Below are 16,704 nucleotides of genomic sequence, written 5' to 3' on the forward strand. Positions count from 1 at the left end.
ATACAAGTGGATCATGTTTAAGTGATAACCTAAATGGTCTGTAGTATATGGATAGGGCTGGGTACCTTATCCTGGTGACACTACGAGTATGGCTCGCTTTGTAGGTGTTACAAATGTTGTAAACTGCTACAAATGATCTGATCCTGATCATTCATATATTAAACATGTGAGCAGAGATATTCTATATAAAGGAGTTTGTATAAGACTGGACCAAGAAATATTTAGTCTCGTTATATAACGTCGTTCATAATTGAGACTTTCATTTCACTAGGATGACCATAGGTAACATAACCTTAATCCTGAATGAGTTGTGAACTCCTACCTATGAGGACGGTCCTTTGATTTGCATGGGTGATAGTGGCCAGATCGCCTAATCAACAAGTCAACCATTTTGGGGATTCGTCTGACTGGGGAGCTAGGAACTCAGCTACACAAGAAGGAATTCACTCCTTCTCCGAAGCAAGGGTAAGTAGATAAATTGCTCCCTTAAGGGCTGATTTTGGGTTTGAACAATGTGGCATCACACCCTTTCTTGGCCGGGAGGGGTTTAGTCGTAGTGGGACAATGATCTATTGTTTATTAGAGGGATCAATGGTACTTAAAGAGTTAGATGTAACTACAGGGGGAAAATGGTAATTTGGCCCAGCTGTACTTACGCACGATTTGTGAGGGTCATCGTATTATTGATTGGTTATATTCAATAGACACCAAAATATATCTATAGTACGAAGAGTGCATCTGTCGGTCTTTAGTGGAGTGCCCGATAGTTAACGAATGGTGGATAATGTGATTAAAGAGTTTAATCAGTTATTCACGTACCGTTGAAGCTTCAAGCTATAGGTCTATAAGGTTCCCTTGGTAGCTTAATCGATTTAAGTTGAGAATCAGTTTTTGGGTTAATTTGAAATGTTCAAATTAATAAGAGAGAATTTGATTATATATGATATAATTACATTAATTCAATTATATATGATATAATTGATATAATATATTTGATGCATTATTGTTTGATGGGAGGAACTAATATTTGAATATGATTCAAATATATTTTCTATGAATAAGATACATAGTTATTAAATTTAATATAAATATAATTTATAATAAATGTCATAAAATAAAGAAAAAGAACTATGGTTTATATATTGTATGTGATGCAATATTAAAACCATAGCTTGTAAATATAGTATGATAAGTTAGTTATCATATTTCTTTATAATTTAATAATTATTTGATAATTAACCCTCTTTCTCTCTAACCACCCCTTAGTGGGAAGTTATTTATTTTCTGTGGCAAAACGAATAAATAAAATTTGATTTCAGAATTCTAAGGACAGACAAATGATACACGATCGAGTAACTACACGATAGCCTTGGGAGCCTATGCGATAGACTCGCTTCTCTAAACGATCAAGAGCTTTTGCTATACGATAGCCTTGCTTCTACTCGATCGTCTTCCTCCTTCAACTCAAAACTTCCCTCTAACCAAAATTTAGCCAGAGCTCACCATTCCTGAATTCTCACACCGAGAATACCAAGGTCACTAAGTGGTAGTGTCCCTGTTGGTTCGAGGATTGAGTTGTTATTTGCTGCTTGTTCGAGGGAGTTCGTAACTTGTTCGACGCGTTCGTGAACGAGTACGATTGAGGGATTACCTTGAAGAATGGTTCTTCAAAGATATAATCTCTAAACCTTGTTTTGATTTCAAAAGCATGTTGTAATTTAAGTTTTATGCATAATCTGTTCTTGTATGACTGTAAATATATGCGTTCAATCGAAATGGGATTTGAATGATCCGCTTCCGCTCAAAGGTTCTCTGTAAATGGAGTTCCTTCAATACAAACTCTTTGTATAGGATACACACACTCACATGTCTCCACATAAACAATTTGGATCAAATCGTTTGTAACATTTACAAAGTGGGCCCTATCTGCAATGTCACCAAGATAAGGTACCAAATCTTATCCATATATTGCAAATCTTTTAGATTATTACTTGAACGTGATTCACTTATGTGTCTACTACATATTGTTCAGGCTACATAAAATAACCATGGATCTTAATTTATTGGATTGAGTTTATACATTTTTAATGTCGAATAAAATACTATTTATTTTATTAAATAATAATTTGTATTTACAAATTACAAAATACATGATTCACGAGATTTATGACACTAAATTCAACACTTGGGAGTAGACCTATGTAAATTCTTCGAGAACTATTTTGTATTAATTTCGTGCTCTGATTCATGCCTCTTTGAATCCGTTGAAATTCTTGGTGTATGTTTTTTGGATGGATTAATGCCCCTCCCTTGGAATGTATGTCGTTGTCAAAGATATTTGGCTTGCACGATGTCTTCATTCTTCGTCTAGCTTAAGTCGACTAGCAAATATTGAATCTTGTACGCTAGGGTTTGCAGGCTAATCTCGAATCTTAGAATGCATGATTTGATTAGGCTCAAAGAAATTTGGTTAATTAACGTGGGCTTTCCGATTATTAAGCAACAATGGAAACCTAGGACTTAATGCAAGTGTAAAATGATTCTATAAGATTGCTTAGGATTCTGTAGGATTGGTTGCATTTAGATTAGTTGGAGCTTTGCATGAGGTTTTAATTAGTACTTAGGTCGCTTGCTTGGTTTGGTTCTAGCTAGTTATTCGCCATAGTAAAGGCTAGTTAGGTCGAGTCAAGTATGTTGTTGTGCAAAATATGATCAAATATGAGTTAAATAAAAAATAGTCCACTAATAGAAAATTGCATAAGAACTCAACCTACTCCCAAGACTAGAAACTCTATCCTTAATTACATTTGTATGTTTTATCTCTACTTTCTTGCTTTTAACTTCACACTTATTTCTTATCCACGCCAACCCCCCATATTTATCACTATTGCTATAAAATTAACTTCACAAAACAAATATTGCGTCTCCCTACGGATCGACCCGGACTTATCACTATTGTTACGTCATTGTAGTATTAGGTGTAGGATCGGTTATATAAATTTCTTTTGATTTTTAATCTTTTGGGAGCGATACCAAAAAGACAAAATCACCGTCCTCTAGGAACGAAAGTCATGTCATTTACCACTAAACTAAATTCACCGTGGCTACAAATATGACTTGTTATCACATGCTATAATAACGAGATATCAAGCTCGAACTAATGACTTCCCCCATTAAAAGGTGACACTATTATATGTGCGTATGAGCATATAATATAATATTAAAAATGTGGAGCCAATATAATAATTCAACTTTGTTGACTTGGATTAGTAGGTATCTGCCATGAACAGACCATAGGTTAAGTTTTTATAAAATACTCTTGATAATCCATTGATACAATTTGTCGAGAAGATAATCGATCATCTTTCAGAATTTCAAAATGGAGCTTTTTTTTTTTTTTCTTTTCCAATTATTTTGGTTTCCTAATATATCTACTTGAAGCCTAAAATGGGTAAAACAAAAAAAAAAAAAACAAACAAAAAAAATCAATGAAACCTTAAAATTCTGTTCTTGTGCCATGGATTGAACCTTAGGAGACACGAACGCTAATGAACTTGCTATTGTCTCTCATGACAGAATTATAGGCTAAATATATAGCTTATTATGTTTAGCAAGTTTCATTTTAGAATTTTAAGTAAATATAGATGCATATTAAACTTTTAAAAAAATAAAGAGGGGAAAATGTCTTTTGGGAGAAAGTTTCCAACTTATCCTCCTTCAAACTTGTAAGAAATTATAAAAAGATTTCTTTTTTAAGAATGATTTTTTTTTCTCCTTAAATATTCTCCTCTGTTTGCTCGTGTCTCAAACTTTCACTCTTTCCTGCTAAGTTTTCTTTCCCTTATTAGCAATAATTTGTTTTTGCCAAAGTAAAATTGGTATTACCTATTTTCTTAGAAGTTGAAAGTTCGATCTCTCATTTTTCCATTGTAGTCCTAAAAAAAAAAAAGCAATAATTTGTTTTCAAGACTAGTTGTTTAATGACGGGAAGAGTCTCTCCTGCAGCTAGCCCAGTACTCGGCTACAAGTTTGGAGAAGTAAGAGTTGGTTTCCATCAACTTTGAGGGTTCTTCAAACTCAACCAAATTTCCTATAGAAGAAATTGTAGTTGGTTCAGTTATTGATGAATGGAATTCAACAAAGGAAAAGGAACGAGAAACTTAAGGGTTAGCTTACCAAAGGAGAGAACCATGACTTTGTCACTGTCAATAACAGTAGGAACTCTGTGAGCTACTGTTACAACAGTGCATTCTGAAAACTCTTGCCTTATAATTCTTTGCAAAATAGTGTCAGTTGCCGAGTCGATTGAAGCTGTAGCCTCATCGAGAACGAGAATTCTGTTTCGTTTGAGTAGCACTCGTCCAAGACAGAAGAGTTGGCGTTGTCCCACGCTCCAATTCCCTCCTTCATCACTCACTATTGAACCAACCAAATCAATACACTAAAACATTAAGAAGTTATAACATGTTTGCTTCCATGAAAAGAGCATACCAGATGAGTCGAGCTGACTCGGCAGACTGCTGACAGTGGCCTTGAGCTGGCACTTATCCAATGCCTGCAAATAACCAAGTCATTAGGTGAATAAGCAAAGTACCGGAAATGTAGTAAAGGAGGCCTCACAATGTTTACAAGATACTTGAGTTACTCCTCCCATGACCAATTAGTTTAAGAGGTGGAACCCCATATGTGTATCTAATATGGTATTAGAGCCAATGAAGCCTATATGGATAGGTGACCCAAAGAGAGGGCATATTGAGGATCCTATATCAGAAAGATGCATGAAGAGAACTTACGATGTTTATTAGATACATGACTTGCTCTTATGGTTAATTGGTTTTGAGATGAAACTTGGAATAACAGGTAAAGTTTAAGTAAATGTCACAACAGAACAATATTGTGAAGTTCAAAAGCATGTTGAATGGTAAGATTTACCTTCCATATTTCATCATCAGAGTAAAGGCCAAGCGGGTCTAAATTTGTGCGAATGCTGCCCCTAAAAAGTGTTGGCTCTTGTGGGATGATGCTCAGCTTCATTCTTAGATCCTTTAAACCAATGGAACATATATCAATCCCGTCGATGATGATTCTCCCGCTCTCAGGCTCCACCAAACGAAACAAAGCACTTATAAGAGTCGTTTTTCCACTTCCTGTTCTTCCTACAACTCCTACTCTAGTCCCTTCTTGGAAGGTACATGTAATTCCCTTGAGAATGAGAGGAGCATTGGGACGATATTTTATCTAAAATAAACAAAAAATTTGAAAATTAAGCATCGAAAATGACATTCGAGAAAAATCATAAGTCAATTGAATGAACTACATTTGCAGTTAGCCCCCTTTACCTTTAGACATTCCAACTCTATCCTTCCTTTTGTAGGCCATGAAAATGGTGGTCTGTTGTTCTCCATGATTGCTGGAGGCTCTACTGGCAAATGCATATATTGCTTGATCCTTTCAACAGAAATTATGTAGTTTGAAAGAGTACAATAAAATCTCGCCATGAAAACATGGATACTTGAAAAGGATAAAGCATAAGAAAGAGAGAGCCCCACAAGTCCTGCACAATGGATTAAACGATCAAAATGTGGTATGCAAATATATTAGAATCTTAAGTCTTGTTGAATTTGTCTTGCCTGGATTGGTGGTTTGACCCTGAGGAAGCACTACAAGGAGAAATGCAACAGTGAAAAGTGTGAAGTTTTGCAATGATTCTATCCTCAAAATAAACCACTCTGTGGTTGCATTGTAGTTGAAAAAAAGACTTGCATCTGTGTCGATGAGCTTTAGAAACTTCTGAAAGAATCGTTCCGTCATGTCGAAAGCTCTGATTGTGACAGCACCAAGGGATGTCTCTGCTGCATAATTCATTACAGGTGCTTTTGTCGTCCCATTAATTCTAATAAGCTCCCGAGCAGTGGCTAGATAATAGCTCTTCCAAAATATAAGGAAAAAAATAGATGAAAGTTAGCACCACTATTTGATGATGAAGAAAAATATATAATATGAAAATACAAAACAAACAAGTACAAAACTCTGTATACCTGAACGTAGGTTGAAGCTATAATAGCTGGAATGGCAACAAGAAGAGCTTCCCACGTAACGGATGCCACAATTGCAATCACTACAAGAAGATCTATAGCACCAGATATTACAAAGATGGCGGAAAATGGTATGTCAAAATCCACAACAGTCAAATCTGATGAGGCCTGCAAATATTGTGATCTCCACAACATTAGCTTTGGTGTAGTAAGTTGCTAGCGTGAATGTAACAAAAGAATTAGCTTCATGATGCATGCCTAAGAAACAGGAATGAAGATGAAGCCAAAATGATCATACTCGAGTCAAGATTCGTCCGATTGGGGTCGCATCGAAGAATGCCATTGGAGCTTTGAATATAGAATTTGTGAAACCACAGAAGAAAGCTTTAGAAGCTCTTAATCCAAAAAGAGCGGTTAAAAGGGACCTGAAATATACAAATACTGCACTAAAAAGTGAAATAGCTGCATAGATTCCAATCATTGTACGACTGCTGATCTGAGGGAACTCAATGGCAATAGCTAGCCAATAAGTTGAAGCTGCTTGAAAACCAACGAAACCAGATAGACTAATAACACTTAAATACACGAGAGAAGATGCATTGGAGACTGTGATATAATCCCAGAATGGTCTCCAACCCACATCCCCTATTTCCTTCTCTTCTTCATCTGTTAGTTGTACTCCGCCTAAGCTTTTGCCAGTTACATTTTTTTTATCATATTTTTCACGTCTCACAGTGTCTACTGTTTCAAAGTCTCTCGAGTTTTCACTCCCCGAAGTTCCAGATGCTATTATGCCATCTTTGTGAGCACTCACAAGCTTTTCAAAAGGCGTCCCGGCTGTCAACAGGTCCTCATAACTTCCTGATTGAGTTATTTCTCCACCCTCAATTACCTGAAAAAATAGCAAGACATTTCGATGAGAAAGTGTTTACAAGACTACAATTACTTCATGGACATGAAGTTTAAAAGTAACTAACTTACCAGAATTTTATCGACTTCAGAAAGGAATTCCACTTGATGCGTCACAAGAACAACAGTTTTCTTACCTAGAGCGGTCATGACACATTCCTGCAAAATTTCCATCCTTCAAGTTGGATAATGGTACCTCTACTAAAAGGATTGTCTGTTCTTTTTTCATTTTTTTTAATGGGTTGACAAGAAACAAGATTTTCCATGTACTTACATCAAAAAGTGTTGTAGCCGTATGGGCATCAACTGCACTAAAAGGGTCATCAAGTAGATATATATCAGCATCATTATAGACAGCTCTTGCAAGTTGAATCCTTTGTTTCTGTCCTCCACTCATGTTAAGGCCTCTCTCTCCTATTTCTGTAAGATCTCCATGGTCAAAACTATTGATGTCTTCATCCAAAGCACAAGCTTTTATGGCATTCTTATACCTATCTGTGTCCATTTGCTTTCCATTGAGTATGTTATCGCGGATTGTCCCGCTTTGAATCCAAGCTGTCTGTGAAACATAGGCTATTGATCCATTTACTTGAACCTGCAATATAAAAAGAGTACATAAACTTAGTTTTGATGCATTTTCATGCCATACCAAATATGATTTGTGTTTAGAACTCACATTTCCAGTAAGTTTTGGTATCTCTCCAAGTATGGCATGTAGCAGAGAAGATTTCCCAGCTCCAACTGGTCCGCATATAGCAACTTTCTGTCCTCTTTCTATATCTAAATCTACATCTTTTAAAGTTAAAATCACTGACTCCGGATCCCACCTGAAGTTACCATTTTGTATTTCAATCGTCTTATCCAAATGCATTGATGGGTTTTCAGTGAATTCATCCTTTTTTAGCTCATTGTCAAGTAAAAATCTGTTCAGTCTGTCAAAAGCTACCTTGACTTGGATCATGATTGAAAGAGCTTCTGGTATCATCTTCACAGGTTCGGACATTACTCTGAGTGTTGCTAGAACAGTAAAAATGGTGCTTGCATTCAAAGGAGCGCTTTGGAAAAGAACACATCCAACAAAAACAGCAGCAGACACAATAGTGGGAGCCATCCAATACAACAAGGAACTATAAGCCTTCTGCATCTGTGTGTCTTTCAACCATTTGAACTCCTTTTCACGAAGCGCTTCGATTAAGCTTTGGAACTTTTCTTCCCATGATTGCAACTTAATGATCTTCATGTTGTTAAGCACTTCAGAAGTTGACCTCAATCTCTCATCTTGAGCAAGCATGAAATGATATTGACCCTTTTGTAGTGACTTAGCAAAAGGCACATTTAGTAACCCACATATGAGAAGAGGAACTAAACCAATCAAAGCTCCAATACCCACCACCCAAAATAGCAATACAATGGAAAGAATAAGTTGTAGACACGAACCCCAAGCTAAGTGAAACCACCATGGAAATTCCCCCATTCTATAAGCATCAACAGCAATATAGTTCACTATCTCTCCAGCAGAGTGCCTTGTCCTCCCTAAACTAGACAGCTTCAACAACTTCTTATACACTGCCACCATTAAAGCTGATCTCATTTTCATCCCTGACCTTCTAGAATCAAAGTAACAATGTCTTTGACCCAAGGATTCAAATACCTTGCAGACAATCAAAAACCCCACAATAGAAAGACCCACTCTCAAATGTCTTTCATTACTATTTGAATAGTTAACAAAAGCAAAGAGAATAAGAGGAGAAACCACAACAGAAAGTGTTTTGAGAAGAGTATAAAATGCTATCAAAACATTTTCCTTCAAATGCACTTTTTTAATGGCTTGAAAGGCCAAATTCCCAGAGCTTGAACAACCCTTTTCTGTTGAGAGTGAATCCCAGACATGGGAAAATTTCTGGTAAGCCAATTCTGCTTCATCCTCAGAATCAAGAGGAGGAACATCCTCAAGGGTCAATGTTTTCGAGTAACCCAAAGTAAGCAAAGAATTAATCCAAGAAAATGAAAGTTTGCTAAAGAAACTAGTCTGTCGAATACTGAATGATCCAGCTGATTCTTCAGTCCATTTGTGTAGTAAAGGTTCCGCCATGATCGGACCTCTAAATTTCACTACAGATCGTAAACGTTCTAATTAGAAGTCTCATAGCTTAAAAGTCAACTTAAAATCAACTCCACAAAATAAGCACGTGAAAGTTTTTATAACATCTTTTTAATAAAATTAGAAGAATCTCCATGCAAGATTTTAATAGAAAATTCAAAACAATCGATAAAATGAAAAAATTTACTTTTTATTCAAATTTCGATATTCGATCTCGCTGAGAAAAACTATTTCAACGAATTTTCAAAAAATTACTAGTTTTAAAAAGTAAAAACTTTTGAATTCTATTTTATAATCACTTCCCCAATATTATCATAGCTATGATATAAAGAATGAGTTCTTTATCAATAGGTTTTTCAAATCTTACATCATGCCTATTATTGAACTAAAAAAAAAAAAAGAAATAAAACATTTGCACTCCTAAATTTTAGTGGTTGTATTAATTTTAACTTTAAATTAACAATTATATCAATTTACCCTTTAAATTCGGAAAATATTGCGTAAAATATAAAATTGTTTCAATTAAGCTTCTAAATTGTTTTAAGTGAATCGATTTAGACCTTTTATTAATATTATGTTTTAGAATTATAGCATTAAATTCTTAAAATGTGTAAAGTTCTTCGAATGTTGAATTAATAAAATGGATGATTATGATCGATGCATAGATAATTTATCCAAAAAACTCTTAATTTAAAGTCTAAATTGATTAATTTATAAAAATTTAAGGTTTTAATTAACAACATTATGATTCTCGTATAATATTATCTATAAACATAACAGATTGTATGGATTGATAAACTTAGAACAATTTAGAGTTTAGTTTAATGAAATTAATATTTTGTGGTTTAAATTCATGTAACCCTAAAGTTGGGGTTGTAAATTAATTAACAAATAAATCGAAATCACAATTATATCACCTTTTTTTTTTTACAGAAAACTGAAAACTTGATAACGCATACGTCATTGTAGCTTAATTTACACGTAAATATAAATATCTTCAAATTCCATTTTCCCAAATCAAGAATTAAATTTAGTTAACATAACAATAACCCACTTTCTTTGTAATTTAGCGAATCATTGTTTTCAATAAATAAACAATTTCCAAAATAAACAAAAAATTCTCGACTTGGATGAGTTAAGCTTTTTTTAAATGATTGTTGTAATTTAAAATTTGTTTAATTTTAGTCTATATATTTTAAAATGTCAAATTTTACTCTCTATACTTATAAGTAAACAAATTTTGGGTGGTAGGTATTTCACTTTGGTTTTAGTTGAAATAATAATTCAACTAATGTATTAATAGTTTTTTTAGTTAAATAAAAGGGTTGTTTTCAAGTATTAAAAAATGAATCAAAATATTTACAAATATTGCAAAATATTATTGTTTATCAGTGATAAACACTAAATTTCTAAGTAGTGTCTATCAATATCTTTCACTAATAAATTATGACATCTTACTATATTTGAAAATATTTTCAACCGTTTTATCATTTAAAACAAAATTTTTAAATAAAAACATAATTCAACTTGCTTAAAATATGAATTATCGATTCAGGGATCTGAAGTTGGAATACCCCATCCCATATATGGTTGGAAAAAAAAACAATTTTGTCAATCACCAATCAAAGCATATTATATATAATTAACACCAAATCTTGATTTCCCTCATAAACTAAAACTATATCGCTTCCTTCATTAATTTATTATTTTCCAAACACTCCACAAACTGAATGCTTCTTCTTCTCTCATTTTTCCCCTTCTAAGAATTTGGGTTTTCTAATTTCCTTTTTTTTTCTTTTTTTTTTCTTATTTCTCATTTCTCATTTTCAATTTTTTTAATTTAAAGCATTTATTAATGGTTCTCGTTGTTTTTCACTGTTTAAAAACATTTTCAAAATTGTGTAGATTTTTTTTTTTTTGAAAATTAAAAAAAAAATTGTTCTTGTTTATAACTAGCTTTTTTCTAACACACGAATGAAAATATCATTTTATTATTCTTGACAAATAAAATGGACAAAAATATTTAAAAATAAATTCAACACAATTTCTTTGGATATTTAAAAAAAAAAAAAAGAAGAAGAAGAAGAAGAAATGGTTGTGAAATATATTTAAGAAAGAAAAACAAACAAGAAGAAAAAAAATCAAAGGGTGCTGAGTTTTTCATTTATCTCAAACAGTTTTAAAAAGAAAAATAATGACTCACCGAGTTGAAATCGTCTAAGATCTTTTTTGAACCAATTCCGAGGTTAGCCATCCCATGACCTTCTTCTTTCTTCTTTCTCTCTTCTCTTTTCCTCTGCCTTTTTCTTCCACTGCTTATCTCTTTCTCTGCTTTTTACAAACTACTTTTGTTTTTTTTGTTTTTTTGTTTTTTTATTTCTATTTATTTCTTTCTTTTTTTCCCCTTATATTGTGTGGCTTCCTGTTTTATATTGACAATAAAGCTCTGAGATTTGAGCTTTGACTTCAAGTTATTTAATAATGTAACTACAAGTTCTCAGAATTGTTGCATTTTTCTCTATTAATACAATGTATGGTGGCAACTATGACAAATTATTTTATTTGTTAATTCCTTTTTATATTGTCAGAAAAAACTGCTAAACAATTACCCATGTGTCACTCGTTTGATTTGAATAAGACTAAATTAAACAACAGTATCATAATAAAATATTTATTTTAACTTATGTTTACTTAAAAAAATTGATAGATAGATAAACATTTTAGCTATTCTTCAATAACTATTTGGTTTTTGGATTTTGAAAATTAGGTATATTTTTCTCTTAATTTCTTACAATGGTTTCCTTTTTTCCTAAGTAAAGGAGTAGAATTCTTAATCAAATTCTAAAAGTAAAAACAAATTTGTAATTTTTTTTTTTTTTTTTTTAGTTTTCAAAACATAGTTTAACATTTGAAAATATTGGTAAAAAGTAGATAATAAAAACAATAAAATTAGAAGTAGAAAAGTAATTATAAACTTAATTTTTAAAAAATAAAAATTAAAAGTCAAATAATTATCAACACTGGTTTATATATATTATTATTGTTACCTACAACCATTTAACTTTAATTTTCATTATTAAACATTTCAAAATCGTCTAAAATGAATATGCATGCCACACGCAATTTTTAATTAAATAATAATATAGTCAGTGTATGATATAAGTGTTAAATTAAAGGCTTAATAATAAAGATCTATAGACACTAAATTAAATATTGGAAGATGTATTTAGTATCTAAAAATTTTAGATAAAAACAATATTAAAAATCTGTAGATCTGTTTATTAGAATAGATAGTATAAAATTTCATCTCAAAATTAATCGAAAATAAAAATAATTATCTATTTTATAAAGAATATGAAATTATTTAATTTTTTTTCAAACCGTAGCATTCTCATCATTAATATATATTTTAAAGACATAAAAACAAAATAGATCCGAAGGGTCAAACTTATAATTTAACGAATTTGAGTGGAAGTGAGATTGGAATTTGAGCAGTTAATTAACGAAGAGGAAGATTCGAAGCCAATTAAAAATGGTGTAATAAGTCTACGATCCCATGTGACATGACACCAAACGCAATGAATTATTGTATACTATTTAATATATATATATAATAAAATATCATTGTCTATCAACAATGACATTTTTCTAATATTTTTTGTTATCTAAAACAATTATCCTATATACACCCCGTACATATGAGAACATACTATAATATATATGAAAAGATTCCTTAATTAAAATACTATTTTAGTACATGTACTTTGAGACTGATTCAATTTTAATTTTTGTATTTTTAAATATCCAATTTAGTTTTTATATCTGAAATAAATATCAAATTTAGTCACTCATGAAAGTATCCCTAAAGTTGTCCCTAGACTTTCAGAAGTTTAAAAAATACTCTTAAATTTTAAAAAATGAATTAAAAAAAATGCTCTTGTTGTTAGTTTTGGATGGAAACAATTAAAAGTTTTGTTTCAAAAAATACCTTTAAACTTTTAAAAGTTTCAAAAATATTCCTAGCTTAAAAAAAAGTTTAAAATATACCTTCATCATTAATATATGAACAGAAAGTGGTGATACTTCATTGTAAAAATAACTTTAAAATTAAAAAAATAAAAAATAAAATGCTCCTACCATTAATATAATGGTCAATTTGTTTAAAGTTTTCTTAAATTCGAAAAAAATCAATTTTAAAGCAAATTGTATAAATATTCTCATTTTTTTCATATAGATACTCTCATTTTTTTTCTTAATTTTCCAATTCTTAGCTTATACCAATTTTCTCAACAACCAAAATTTTGAATTAAAACATAAAATCACAAAATTCTAAAATATTCAAATAATTAACAAAAAGGGGAGTAGAAAGATATTGAAGAAAGGAGGGGAAATAGAAAATAGAGAAGTAATAATGTATTAACGGTCTTTGTTCATATAACAGTAAGAATATTTTTTTTATTTTTTTTATTTTAAAAGTATCTTTGAATTTAACGGTTTCCATTCAAGGCTAATAAAGGTATTTTTTAACTCATTTTAAAAATTTTAAGAGTATTTTAAAACTTTTGAAAGTTCAAAAAAATATAAAATTTAGAAATATTTTGTATAATTTAATCTTAAAAAATCATCCATAAATTAAAAATACTATAAATTAAATTTAAAATTTATTAAAAATACGTAAAGACATTTGACAATATAAGATTAAATATAAACAAAGTTACAAAGTATTAGAAATCGAGAGATGATGATATAAAATAATTGAAAAATTGAGAAGATCTAAAAAGGATGAAATCTAGATTGAAGACCACCCAACGTGGATGAAGCATGCCTCACTCAAAAATCTACCCTTTTATATATTTTTTTTTATTAAAAAAAATAAATAAATAAATAAACTTATCTGTTTTCTCTGTCTGTTTGTCCTCTTTTCTATTAAATAAAATAATAATTAAACAATTCAAAATAGCAGTAATCATTTTTTAGAAAAAAAAAAACTCAAATTGTGCTCTTAGATTGATTGGGTAAAATGTTTTCGAAATATTATTTATAACAAACAAATACGATTTGTAGGGAAGAGAATCAATTTTCAGAGTTTTGAATCCACCAACCATATCGTTGAAAATAGAAACTCATAATTGCTAAAGGAAAATAGAATTAAAATACTATTTTCATCTCTGTTTTTTTTAAATACAAATCAAGAGTAAGAGATTTAAATCAAAGACCTCTTGATCTTTACTAGCTAAGTTTTTACTTACTATTTTGATCCTTATAATTTGAGGCCAGTTCACATTTTTTTATTGTACTTTTAAATGTTCAAACTTATCTATATTTTTTTTAGTAAATCATAAATTTAATCTCCGATGCTAGTTTATTATTCAACTTTTTTATAAAAAAAAATTATTATCTATTATAAATTTTTCTATGATTTTTGGCAACATATTCACATATTGTATTTTATGAAAATTGTTATTTTCATTTAACCTAAATCGATAAAAAAAAATAATAAAATAACTTCAAGAGATTAAATTAAAAATTTATTATCCATCACCAATTGTTTGTCACTAATAGACGGTAACTTTTTGCTATATTTGAAAGTATAGTTTTGCCATTTGAAACAAGGTTTAACTACTACCTTGGTCCCTTCATTTTTACTTTTAAAAGATAAAAACGGTCACATTTTCTAAAATTTAAATATCAAAATGAACAAAAGTTGAAAGTACAGGAATCAAAATTAACATTTTAAAAGTATAAGGATCAAAATGAATCAAAATTAAAAGTATAGAGACAAAAATAAACATTTTGAAAGTAGATAAACCAAACTGAACAAAAACAAAAAATACAAGAACCAAATAAGTATTAAAACCTTAAAACAATTACTCATATTTTAATTAGAAAAAAACAAATTAAAGAAAGAGAGAAGAGAAACAATCTCATTTAATAATGTTCCATTATTTTGGTTTCTCTTATTGTAGCCTACCTTGGATTGAAGCTTAAAGTGGCATGGACTCTACCCAACTTGCTCTTGATTCTCATGCCACTTAATTAAAAAGGCCATCTCTCTCTCTCTCTTATATATATATATATATATTAGTTGATAATGTGTAGTATTTTTTAATTTAGTCTTTATTGCTTTACATTTTAATATTTTTCAACTTAATTTCTCACTATTTGGTGAATGTTAGACTTACTAGATATAACATTTGGTGAATTGACAAAAAAAAAAAAATTGTAAGAATGAAGAAAAAGGTGTATGGAAGAAAGTTTCTAGTTTCCTCTCCCAACCTTACAAGAAATTAAAACTTTCACCAATTTACCAAATATTATGATTTGTAAATATATTATCGACCAATATTAACATGATGAGAGACTAAATTAAAAATAATAACGTTAATAGAAATTTTTACGAAACAAAGGCTATATTGAAAAAAATGCTCAAAACATTCAAATAAAAGAAATAGGATAAATATCAATTATACTCCTGAACTTTGAGTATTGTATGAATTTAAACTCTAAATTAATAATTGTATCAATTTAAACCCTGACCTTCGAGAAATTGTATCAACTTAAACCCCAAACTACTAATAGTATAATTTAAACACTGAACTTTTTTAGTATATCAATTTGAACCCTAGACTTTCATAATTGTATCAATTTATACCGTCTATTATATTTTAATTGGATACAATTATGAATGTTTATAGTTTAAATTGATATATTTATAAAAGTGCAGAATTTAAATTGATACTATTATAAAAATTTAGGGGTTTAAATTAATATAATTATTAGTTTGGAATTTAAATTTATATAAATCTCAAAATTCAAAATTTAAAATTTAAATTGATATAATTCTTATTTTAAAATTTAAATTGATACAATTTCTAACGTTTAGAAGTATAAATTAATATTTGTTCCAATAAATATTTACAGCTTAATCAGAAAGGGAAAAAAAAATTCAAATTTCAAAGTACAGCTCAATCAGCCTACCGATCTTGTCAGCAATAAACTTGCCTTAAAGACTTCTGATCAAATTAAATAAAAAAATGGGATCAATGAATATTTATATTTTAATGAATAAATTATATTTCCAACCTACAAATTTCGAGTTTGGTTTCTATTAAATGGATGAATAAGCCCAACACTGAACTTCAAAATAGTTTCTAAATTTACCTTACAGAAAAATGATGGATATGTTGACATAAGCAAATTTTAAATTTGTTAATAATTTTTCATTACTTTTATACTAGCAGATATCTGAGATAATTTGTGTTTTTTCCTTGGTAAAGTGAATTAGCTTGGAATTAAATTTCGGAAGATCGAAAATTTGATTTCTCATTCCTATTTTTATTGTACCAAAAAAAGAGTTTTTATTTCTAATTTTCTTTTGTTAAGTTATTAAACCTATGTAATGGTAAAAAGTGGAATAATTTGGAGGATTTTCTACCAAACACTAAGAATTAAATTAACCACATTGAATAAGCCATGGTGAGTATAGTTCAAGGGTAATCAAAATGTTTTTTTTTTTCTCAGTGACAAAAGTTCAAATTTACACTAGTTGTAAGGTGTTCATAAGTTGATCAGTGTCGATTTTTGGCTAAAACAGACGCCGATTACCGACCTTTCAATTTCCAACAATTTCCACATGGTCAGTCGTCAGTTTTAGTTGGT

The 16,704-nt window shown here is 30.2% G+C and overlaps 1 protein-coding gene across 1 annotated transcript; it reads right to left on the reverse strand.

Moving 5' to 3' along the window:
• Positions 1–3,810: 3,810 nt before the first annotated feature.
• ABCC8 (multidrug resistance-associated protein 6) lies at positions 3,811–11,450 on the reverse strand. The gene is made up of 12 exons (XM_039041456.2): positions 11,249–11,450; positions 7,621–9,056; positions 7,219–7,539; positions 7,017–7,103; positions 6,334–6,927; positions 6,039–6,203; positions 5,631–5,928; positions 5,340–5,554; positions 4,933–5,238; positions 4,492–4,555; positions 4,177–4,416; positions 3,811–4,090 (listed from the first exon to the last, which is right to left on the reverse strand). The coding sequence occupies exons 2-12, from the start codon at positions 9,034–9,036 to the stop codon at positions 3,978–3,980; spliced, it is 3,819 nt and encodes a 1,272-aa protein (XP_038897384.1). The 5' UTR covers positions 9,037–9,056; positions 11,249–11,450; the 3' UTR covers positions 3,811–3,977.
• Between the last annotated feature and the right edge of the window lie 5,254 nt (positions 11,451–16,704).

The sequence above is a fragment of the Benincasa hispida genome, chromosome 9 (assembly GCF_027475165.1).
Source record: "Benincasa hispida cultivar pf3 chromosome 9, pf3_genome.v1.1, whole genome shotgun sequence".
NCBI lineage: Eukaryota > Viridiplantae > Streptophyta > Magnoliopsida > Cucurbitales > Cucurbitaceae > Benincasa > Benincasa hispida.

What these genes read in the sequence shown, in the direction of transcription:
- ABCC8 (XM_039041456.2), bottom strand. Translation starts at nt 9,036, where the DNA reads ATGGCGGAACCTTTACTACACAAATGGACTGAAGAATCAGCTGGATCA. An exon ending in CTGAAGTCGATAAAATTCTG is followed by an intron (nt 6,928 to 7,016) that starts GTAAGTTAGTTA and finishes CTATTTTTTCAG; the next exon opens with GTAATTGAGGGTGGAGAAAT. An exon ending in GAGTCAGCTCGACTCATCTG is followed by an intron (nt 4,417 to 4,491) that starts GTATGCTCTTTT and finishes TTGGTTCAATAG; the next exon opens with TGAGTGATGAAGGAGGGAAT.